The sequence below is a fragment of the Mytilus trossulus genome, chromosome 4 (genome assembly GCF_036588685.1).
Source record: "Mytilus trossulus isolate FHL-02 chromosome 4, PNRI_Mtr1.1.1.hap1, whole genome shotgun sequence".
Taxonomy (NCBI): Eukaryota; Metazoa; Mollusca; class Bivalvia; order Mytilida; family Mytilidae; genus Mytilus; species Mytilus trossulus.
In genome coordinates, this window is record NC_086376.1 from 29,844,517 (window position 1) to 29,855,828 (window position 11,312).

Genomic DNA, 11,312 nt, shown 5'->3' on the forward strand with positions numbered 1-11,312 from the left:
TATATACATTTAACTACTAGTATGAACGAAGGGTCGTATCTTTAGATGTTCTCAAATTTTAAACACAAGAGATTTCCGAGGAGAAATTCAAAGTTATGTCAGTTGCCTCTATCTTTAAAAAAAAAAAACATTGACAACATATAATGCTTATAATATATATAATTGCCCACACTGACACTGTACATCTGACAAGACCCCCTCCCCCTGATAAGACTCAAAACACTGTGACATACGCAAGCCTTGAAATAAACTAGAAAAAGTAGACTATTGAACAATTTCTCAGAAAAATATCGGTGCACATTTTCTTAGAAAACAGAAAACTAAAACCATGAAATACAGTATTTATTCACTGTGAGCATGGTTATAGGGACCGTGAGTTCCACATGAACTGGTGCTGAACCCTGAATTGACACGTATAATGAAAAGTAAAACCAAATGCCAAAGTCCAGACTTTCTATATGCCTTATTTTTTTTTTAAACAACGCTAAAAATAGGCTGTATGGTTTAATACTTCCGGTTGTTTGGTATGTGATAGTTGACAGCCTGATCATTGTGCTGATAGTTTCTGACCTATTTCTATAGCCATGGGTAGTAAACTCGAAAATCTAAAGAAGGACAAAACAAAGTTACTTACACTTGGAGTATTTGTAACAGATGTTGTGATTTTGATCATCGTTTTGATCATCTTATGGGTAATGCCTGAACCTAGAACCCCAGGAGAAGAATGTGGGTATATGTGCCTCCCTTGTCCTAAAAGAGAAAGTCAAGTATGTTGTGGATGTAGGGCTGAAAGGCTGAATGAGTATTTAGAAGAGGTAAGAAACATTTAATTGGATATAGAGAAAAACATACGGCGTATATTTGAGAATATTTTATTGTCAGTCCAGGATGTTATATACTTGAAACTGTATATAAAAAGTCAATAAAATGTACGCTCTATAAATCGCTTAGAAAACAAACACACATTTATATATTAGCTTTAGGGTTTCATAATCAAAGTAAGAAATCACGAGTCTAATTTTCTTGATATAATTATCACATTTTAACAATTTTAATCGATCAACAAAGATATCAGAAACGAAAGTAGATCTGCCATCTTGAATGGAGATGCGTGATTGTACAAGCTAACTTATTCATTGTTATTTTGGCGGGAAAATTTGAACTTTTTGAAATACCAATTACAATTGAATTTGAAATAAATAGCGTCAAACGAACATCACAGATATATTTTATTAATATTTTATTTTTGCTTCATAGTTCATGTTTTATAAATATTTTTTATGCCCCACCTACGATAGTAGAGGGGCATTATGTTTTCTGGTCTGTGCCTCCGTTCGTTCGTCCGTCTGTGCATCCGTTCGCTTCAGGTTAAAGTTTTTGGTCAAGTTAGTTTTTGAAGAAGTTGAAGTCCAAACAACTTGAAACTTAGTACACATGTTCCCCATGATATGATCTTTCTAATTTTTATGCCAAATTATAGTTTTGACCCCAATTTCATGGTCCACTGAACATAGAAAATGATTAGTGCGAAGTTCAGGTTAAAGTTTTTGGTCAAGGTAGTTTTTAATGAAGTTAAAGTTACATCAACTTGAAACTTAGTACACATGTTCCCTATGATATGATCTTTGTAATTATAATTCCAAATTATAAGTTTAACCCCAATTTCACGGTTCACTGAACATAGAAAATGATAGTGCGAGTGTGGCATCCGTGTACTATGGACACATTCTTGTTTTATAAATTAATTTCTTCCCTTCCGGATCCATTGATGAGGGTCTGCACTGAAGGGTACTTCCGATGATTTTGTATTCTACAGTTTTTAAAGCAATATTTCCAAAATTCTCTGTTATAGATTACGCAGCCTGAGCATCCCATCTTCCTTTATCCCCCTTTTTCTTATTTTTTATTTCTTGCCAACTATACTCTCTGTTCTGCCAACCCATTAGGAACGACATCAAAAGTTCAATGAAGGATAAAAAAAATAATTCACATAGTTTTTTCCCTGACCCCCACACCCCACACCCCCCTCTTAACTTAGTTTGGGAAAAAATGATTGACCAAGAGGGATATATGTAAAATCGAGTTTAGATTAACAAAACTTGCAGCAATGTTGACCCCCACCCCCAAACTATTTGATTTAAGTTTTTTTTTTATCCTACATCGATCTTTTGAAACTCAAATTTTACTCTTCATATTTCCTATCTAAAATACGCATTTGATATGTTTGCTATTAAACTATGATGTATATTTATAATAGTCTTTCCGCAACTTTCAAAACTTACTATATAGATATTATAATTGAATCTGGGAAGTATATTGATGTATATTATCTCAGATTGAATTATATATCCTATTTAAAAAGGAAATCGGGATGTCCTTGTTGCAACTTTAGAAAAGCTTGCATCAAGTGGCTTACAGATCATTCCAAATTATTCAAAGTTGCATTTGATCTAATAAATCATGTTACTTGGTCAGAAGGTAGGTCATTATTCCATGGACATTGGTCACCCATCCTAATAGTGTTTAAGTTAACTGTGATGTACTTTTTTCCATTATATTTTGATTACCAGTTTAATGTTGGTTTTTTTTGAGCTACATGTAACTTATATTATTAAGTCAGGTACGGATTTATTACTATAGTTTTCAAATTTCAGAATTTCGACAAGTCCTACGCTGAGGTTGATATGGACTATACAAGAATCTATAATACAAGAATTGGTGAGTAAATAAAAAAAAAAGAGATACATTATTTGTTATCCGCGGTAATTTTGGTTTGTCTCTGAAGAGTTATGTGATACCCGAATGGTACAGTAAGAACTGTGACACCTTCTTAGATCTTCTTACTGTACAAATCCTTGGGGATAAACCAGTATTAGATTGTGCTGCTGAATGGTATATAGTTAGCTATTCAAGTATATATTTTTTCTTTAATATGTTTTTCTGATTATATTTAAATCTAGCATTTACATCGGAGACTCCTATACATTTAAAGGAATAACACTTCTTGAAAGCGACCGCTTGCAGACCGTGTATATTTCATATGATGTATTACCAATGTGCTTTCAACTGATCGGACGAGCTCACGTTTCAATTGGCATATATATATATATATAAAGGGCAGTCAATTTGAAGATGTGAGTGATAAGGACGATTTCAGTTACAATTATTACTGATTTCTAATCACCTATCAGTGCAGTGGCGGATCCAGAGGGGGGGGGGGGGGGGGGTCCGGGAGTTGGACCCCCTTTTTTTTCGGCCGATCAATGCATTTGAATGGGGACATATAGTTGGACCCCCCTTTATCCTGGGTTGGGACCCACCCTTTAAAAATGGCTGGATCCGCCCCTGCAGTGTCACCAAATTATTGTAGAATAACATCATATGCAGATTATCATTTTTGCAACTGCTGTCTTTATAGTTTTACTTTCATATCCATATATTCCAAAAATGTGACATGTTTTTACATGTATTAAAGTTCGCCTTTCAAGAAAATTAACGGTTTCGTCTCATTATTTATTTTGAAAATACACATATAGTGTGACATATTTTAACCGGATCAAATACCATAACTGGACATTGATGAGTTTAATCACAAATAAGATGTCACGGGAATGATTCCCAATGCCACGGTGACAAACATCGACCAGTTACATCCCAGCTCCTTTGTTCTAATAGTTTGAATTTTTTTTTCTCTTATGCATGCTTTCCTTTGATCTGTAACATTTTGGCGGGAATGTCAAATCCATTATAAAACTTATAAGTAAATATACGGATTAGACTACTTATCAAAATTCACGTAGAAAAAATCCAATGTATCTGCTGGGATTCGAACTCAAGACCTTTAGCATATCAAGCCACAACACATACCAATACACCAGAACAATTTGATACGGATTAATTGTAATTTAACATACTTAAGGGAAGCAAGATCTTTTTATAAGTGGGGCGAGTTGGCAGACCTTTTTTCAGTTGGGTTTAATAGTGCGGTGACAGAAGTGTAAAAAGTCGTCTAGATCGCGAGTTTAATCTCCCCAAATAACACACGGCTAAAAATGGTCTTAACGTAAAGACAAATATGTCTTCTTTAGTTTTTGCCCTGTCGTCAGAATTTCGTACGGTCACATTTTTCAAAAAAGTCGTTTTAAAGACTAGTTGTATATTAGAGAGTTTCAACCCCCCTTTTTCAAAATGAAAAAAATGTATTTTTGCTTACATTTTATTGAAATAGTTTTTCCTGACGCTATTTTTATATGTCAAAATATTCTATTTAGTATTTTATTTTTTCTTCTAATCTGTAAAATTTGCAAAGTTTGGACTGTTTGAAATTGAGGTTATTTTAATTGCAAATTCAGACACAAACTTTAGTTTCATCTTCATATTAGTAATATACATTATCCCATAATATTTTAAGCAAATAGTATTTCATAAAACTAATAAGTGATAAAAATTTCGGAACCAAAATATGAAAGAAACCTTAGAAAATCAATGGAAAAAGAATGGAATAAAAACTTCAATTTCAACACGGAACTTAATCACTTTCCTTCCGTCACATTTTGTGTATTAGTCTATAATTTGCTCTCAACTGATATATGAAATTACTACCTTTTTCGCTATTATATACACATATTTTCGATTAAAGTGCACTAATATTTGCCACATTCTTATTTGTATATGTTTATATTCTATGTTTTTTTTTGTTACAAATATACTTATTGTTAAATCAAAATAATTGACGGATAGTTTCAGTAAATATTCCGTGATATGTCAAGTCCGGTGCAACTTGCTCCAATTAGTCCAAAGAAAAGACAAAAGTCGTTTAATTTTATGCAGTGCTTTATGCCAAAAACAAAACTCTAAAATATTAAGCCAATTTGCCAGTATAGGGAAGTAGATTTTTGTATCTGCATTGAATAAAAGATTGGATGAGGTGAACATCAAGATGTTTTATATGCAATAGTTGTTAATTTGAAGAACTCCGTGCAGACAGTTTATCATCGTTCCTGCTACAAAAGTTACACAAGTAAACATATGTGTTCCCCCTTTTAGAGCAAGGAAGCTTCATATCTGATAATTAATGACGACATATAATTATCGGACTGTTGTCCCTCAGTTTCGGGTATTTGTACACGTTCTAGAATGCAGTCGTTCAACTGGAGCGCTTGTATACTTTGTTGCAACAAAACATTTTAGAAAAATCAAACAATGCTCAAGTTTGAATAAGATGAGCGTATTAAGAATGTTTTATCTGTGTCAGATAAAGTTGAAAAATTTTCCCGTCCGTTTTTTAAACTTCAAGCACTCTGTCATTTTGGTTTGATTACAAATTTTTTGCATAAAACGAAAAAATCAAAACAAAATTCAAACCCGTGGAAGCAGATATCTCAGATCACGATACTGCTTTTACTTATTTTATGTTGGCTATTGGCAACGATTTAATGGTCATTCCTCGTGACACCGTTACTTGATAAAAATCGATCGTTTCTTCCGGCTGATTCTAATTTAAAATATAACTACTTGTAAAATGCAATCCAAACTCATTGATTTCTGTTACAGTAGAAGTTCAGTTGTCAAATAAGATCAACCAGTTCAAGGCAAATATAACATAATATTCAGTAGCAAAATTACTATTTGATATGCCATATTAGCTACTAGTCAATTAAAAACCTGAAGACCTCTAAATCTCAATGGACGCAAATAACGGACAGATTCTTCATTCCGCTGCAGTATACTCAGAAAAGACATCGAAACTCTACAGGAGAATACCCACGTTCGGATAAATTGTCTCTTCCTTCCTCATTTCAGTCAATGCCTTCGTATTTATTGCCATTCATTTTATGATTACTCGATGAAACTGCATACAACCAAGACTATTCTCAGGAAATGGCACCAGAGAAATTGCATAAATGCTAAGCAATTCTTGAGTCAATCGTTTATGTGGCCATTTTTTTTTTTAACTCCTTTTCATTTAGGATTGGCTTGCCAAATGTACCATCAGTTTGATTCAAAACGCCTTGTTGAGACATTGAATGCCAATGAATTTTGTGCTTCTTAAAGTAAAGTGCGACGCTATCTTTTGTGTTGCCAACCATGAAATTGAGCGAATTCAAGATAGTGTATACGTCTCGTATAATGTTTCCCAAACATCTTTGTAGAAAAGCATATGGATGTCAGCACACCTTCCTAAACACCCTTTTTGATCTCTGTTTTATCTTGGATTAATTGATATGGATGGTTGAAAACTAGTATTTTTTTAAGGAACAAATGCGTACTTCCATCAATACCTTGTCCGTATTTGTAAAGAAAAACTCAAAATAACGTGTTTGCTTTGAGCAGAACCTTTCATGTGCAGACCTGTGGCCATGAGTGAAAAGTGTAGAAGTATTAAAACATGTCTTGTGACGGTTGATGAAAACGGTTGAGTTGGTATAAAGGTTGTTGCACTGGTTCACACGGTCCCAGTCCCCAGGTTACGGAGTGCTAGCGCACCCTTAAAATGGTTACCCCCCCCCCCCCCCCCCCCCCCCACGCACCTATTTCTAGTCACGAGACGTTAATGCAATGTTTGTCGTTTGTTTCTATATACTATATTTGTTTGTTTCGTATTTATTTTGTACATTAATCAGGCCGTTAGATTTTTCGTTTGTTTTACATTATTCATTATAGGAATTGAAGACTCTGCAGTATAATTTTTACTCATTGTTGAAGCCCGTACGGGACCTATAATTGTTAATTTATGTTTCATTTGGTCTCATTTGGAGAGTTTTCTCATTTGCAATCATATCAGATCTTCTTTTTTATATGGAATACTTTTGAAGTTTGGGGTACGTTGCAATGGAAAAAAGGGGGGATATAGTTACAAAACCTGTAATGTAATAGATATTAACCAGAGTAAAATACACAACAACAGATAATACTATAGAAGCAGTAATAATTGTGAGAGAAAAAACCAAAAGCAACGAGTAGTTAATAAAATACCTAAAGTATGCGCAAATTCAATTTGAGGCTATAGTTGACTGTAGTGTTTTATTGCTTTGGTTTGATACCTCACCAAATATTATAGTTTAAAAAATAATGTTAAACTATTGTCCTGCATGACACTTGATTTTTACTTGAAATTGAATTTTTTCATAAGGTTAAGGTGCTCTAAACATTTTATAGGTTGAAAACTTGATTTTTGAAGTTTTGTTTATAAAACGTCGTTTTAGGATTTGTTTTGATAAAAAAATCGCAATGATTAAGGTTTATGTATAATAACAAACATTACTAAAGCCAAAACAGTATCATTTGTATTTAGGTATCTGTTTAGAAATAGAATAAAATGTCAAAATTGAAACCCTCCCTAATTTTCACAGATTTTTACATCAATTTTCAAAAAAATGTGACCATACCAAGTACTGACGACAGGCATAATGTTATAGCACAGGGTTTCCTCTTTCCAAAAATATATATTATATAGGTGTGTGTTCGGTGGGGAGATTAAATTTTAAAAAATCGGCCTTCAGTCACCGCACTATAAACCTTTTTCGTTAATAAGTGAGTTGTCAGACTGATGGTTAAATTTGATTTTACACTTTTTCAAAAGTGGGGCGAATCGGTAAGCAAGAGCTGGGTGATTTTTTTTTATAAAGTGGCGATATAGTGTGAGTCGATTGGCAAGTGGGGCGAGTTGACATTGTTTGATATCTATTCTTCGTGTTTGGGGTCATACAGGGTATACGTCATATAGTAATATATAAAGTATATGATAATGGTTGTGTGGCGTTCTAAACTAAATTTTATGAATTGTTAATGGTTTTTTGTCTAATCCAAAACAGCTGGGATGTGAAATAGTTATCCCACTCGGACTTGGTGTGTCAGTGTTGGATCACCCTCTGGCCTCCGGCCATCGGGGTGATCTTTGACTCACCGCGTCCTTGTGGGATAACTATTTAAGAGCCATCTCACCTGAATCAATACATAGAGCTTTTGATATTAATAAAATTCATTAACTACACATACTGTTCTTATACTTTTAGCCAAAATTTACGGAGGATATATTGGCGATGTTAAACCCGTGGCTCACATGATAGGAGAAATGAGAGAACCATCGGAAGATAGTGAGTATTTTTAAATGTATTTTATTTAACCACTTTTTTTATGTTGCAATTCTAACTATTTTATGTCGATTTTTGTGCAAGGTACACCAAGCAAACAAAAATATTTTTATAAATAACTTTGTGCAGTTTTATATTAATACATCTACCTTAAAAGATATTTTTAGATGATATTTATATTTGCCCATTTTGATTTAATTTTTGATATTTTTGATATTTTAATTTTGCTAACTATTTGTTTACTTATTCTTGTAATAACGTAAGATTTATCCCTTGTTGATTGTTGTCATTTAATATATTTATCCAAGGGTTAAAACCAATAAGCGTGTGTTTGGCTACATATAATTATTTGGGTACTTTTTCATATTGTATGGTTGTTTGTCTCTCATACAAGTGAGGAAATGTTTTACAGAATTTCTTGCATTTGTGCTGTTGTTTTCTTCCTCTTTACTTGTTATTTTGTTTATTGTTTACCACTTTCAAAAGAAGGGATATTTAGAATGTTTACCCCAACTAACCAACCATTTAATCACTGTTTTTTGTCCGTACAGTCGGGCTCAGGCTTTTTTTTAATTATCCCTTGACGACTAACTTTGGTTCCAACTAGCTGGAAGAAATTACAGTATTATTAAAGCAATGTTTTTTTTCTGTTTATATGATTTACCAAAAAATCTTTTCCTATATAGTTTTTAATCAAAATGGTTTTTTTTATAATCTTAGTTTTTATTGATTATTTATAGACGCTCTACACTCGATCCTCATTAATCGTGTTATTTTTTTTTATCTAGTGACAAATTTGGTTACCATAGTCCAATACTGTCTGTAACTGCTGCCTGCTCAACCAACTGTCAATTAAGTTGAACATAATTCATTTATGGAAGTTATTTAATGGTCTTATAATTCTGATTTGGATCTTCTTGGAAGAAAATCATGAACATTTTAAGCATGATTCTTTGATTCTGGTCAATATTTGTATTCTCATTTTAAGTTGGAAGGGAGGCCAACATGGCCTGAGTGGTTGTTTATGATAACTATTAGAAATCACATTTTGATCTTCTCCGAAACTACTGATCTTATGATAACCATGTATAAAAGCTTTTCTATAGACCTTCTGTTTGGACTTTTACCTAGACCACAGATGTATTCTTTGACCATGATTAACCATACGATCATTATGTATATAGTTTTTTTTATTCGAATTAAGAAGTGAAAGTTTAATTCTGAATAAGTGATTGTTCAGGAAATTGTGATCCTGGGCCACGAACATTCTTGAAAATTTCAGTTTTCCGCTCTTTTCCTGAAAACCCTGTCTAAATTTATTAGATTTGGTATAAACATAAAAAGTATACTGATATATTTTTTATTAACATTTTTTTTAGTGAAGACACATCCAGTAACGAAATGGTACCTAGGCAACAACTGTTTGCTCTTGAATGGAATGTCCATGCACAGTGGGCGCATGCGTGTTCCAGCCACTGGATATTACCACGTGTACAGTATGTTGGATATTAGTTACCACTACGAGAAAGACAACTCCAGACAATCAGTCGCCCCGACTGAGAAATCCTCTCTAGTTCACTCTATCTTCCTCTCAAATATCGATAACAACGAAGAAATTGAGGTGCTGAGTACCTGTCATCCCTATGAATTCTCCAGGAACGACATATTCGGTCGATTTGACACCTATCTGAGTTCGGACATACATTTAACAGCTGGAGACGAAGTTTATGTCAAGGTTTCTAACATCTCACAAGTCAACAGTCCACCTAAAAACATTTTCGGAATTTATATGATATAAATTTTGAACAAGGTATTAATTGAATCTGGAATAATTTTGAATTCTGGAAATTTATGAGTAAATACTAACCCAACTCAATAGGATAATCCATGAATTCAAAATTATTCTTGATTGAAATAATTCCTTGTTTTACAAGGTTGTGAGAAAGTCAGAGTTAAAGAGCTTTAAAAGAATAATGTTTAGGGGGAAATCACTGAACCACTCGTTTTTGAAACTAAATTATTATGAAAAGCTGAAATAGTTTTCTTTTTCTTTTAAAATAACCCAAAAGTAAGGGAATTTTGATTTTTTCCCGTTTATATATTTTTCGTATTCTCTCGGTTTAAATTTCCCACATATATTAACATGCTGAGATGTAGACAGAATGCATAATACTAGCAAAATAATTTATGAACTCAATCAGCTTACAGGTGTAAATATAGTTTTTGTTAACATTTAATCATTATCATTTCTAATTTAACATAAAAAATAATATCAAAACCTAACACGTTTGTGGGGATTTGATATACTTCTCATTTTTTAGGGTAAAGACTACATTCGTTCACTTACAGTGGCTTGTAAACTATAATCACTAACATAGTACACTGATGGGAACATTCTCAACACCCTTAACAACATAGCAACGTTTCAGTAATTTATATATAAAATACTCAGATAAATCATATACGATTTACAAACTGATGTGTATGCATATGACCATTATTATGAATAACACGATTGTTAACAGTTTTGCAAATTAATTCAATAAGTTGTACAATCTGTTCTAAAATAGCAATTTTGAGTATTGCAGTTATCTTCCTTTGTCTACAATGATGGATAGGTAAGATGTTGTAATGTTTAGTTCCCACTGCAAACATGAAAGCAATCTTTACCCTTTAGTGCACATACGCACTATAATTATATATATAGTTTAACATATTTTTTCAAATAATATACAGATGTATGTATGCTTACGAAAGCTTTAAATTGTGTTGTAATTTTCATTTTAGTTTTGAATTTTGTTGTGGTTCTGATTTAATTATTAGTGGTTCTGATTTAATTATTAGAGTTTAAGTTTTAATGTAACTTTTTCAGTGTTAGTTCTCTTTCTTGGTAGCTTTAAAATCTTTGAACTTAATCAAAATTGAATAACGAATTGGTTTTTTTTTTTTTTTTGTTTTTTTATTAAAATCAATTGGAGGTATACATGTAGCAAGTAATTTACTAATTAACTAATTACATTAATCAATATTGTTCACAAATAAGAGCTAAACTTCAAAAGAAGAAAATGCAAAATACAAATAAATTCCAAAAATGTAAAAAAAAAAAAAAATCTATGTGAATATATATTTTTCTTCTAATTGTATCTGTACTGTCATGCACATTATACATCTCATATTTAGCATATTATATAAAAGATCACAGTTTTATTTATTATCTCT

General features: G+C 32.4%; 1 protein-coding gene across 2 annotated transcripts; it reads left to right on the forward strand.

Annotated features, from left to right (window-relative positions):
- Positions 1-491: 491 nt before the first annotated feature.
- LOC134715072 (uncharacterized) lies at positions 492-10,915 on the forward strand. 2 transcript variants are annotated; one of them, XM_063576953.1, is made up of 5 exons: positions 492-815; positions 2,655-2,718; positions 8,016-8,096; positions 9,473-9,903; positions 10,415-10,915. In XM_063576953.1, the coding sequence occupies exons 1-4, from the start codon at positions 585-587 to the stop codon at positions 9,889-9,891; spliced, it is 795 nt and encodes a 264-aa protein (XP_063433023.1). In that variant the 5' UTR covers positions 492-584; the 3' UTR covers positions 9,892-9,903; positions 10,415-10,915. The 2 variants fall into 2 exon arrangements, with proteins under 2 accessions (XP_063433023.1, XP_063433022.1); XM_063576952.1 differs by having other exon boundaries at positions 493-815; positions 9,473-10,915.
- Positions 10,916-11,312: the final 397 nt, after the last annotated feature.

Bases quoted from the DNA above. Each gene is read 5' to 3' on its own strand.
- LOC134715072 (XM_063576953.1), top strand. From the start codon at position 585: ATGGGTAGTAAACTCGAAAATCTAAAGAAGGACAAAACAAAGTTACTT. The intron at 816-2,654 runs GTAAGAAACATT...TTCAAATTTCAG, and splicing joins TGAATGAGTATTTAGAAGAG to AATTTCGACAAGTCCTACGC. The intron at 8,097-9,472 runs GTGAGTATTTTT...CATTTTTTTTAG, and splicing joins GAGAGAACCATCGGAAGATA to TGAAGACACATCCAGTAACG.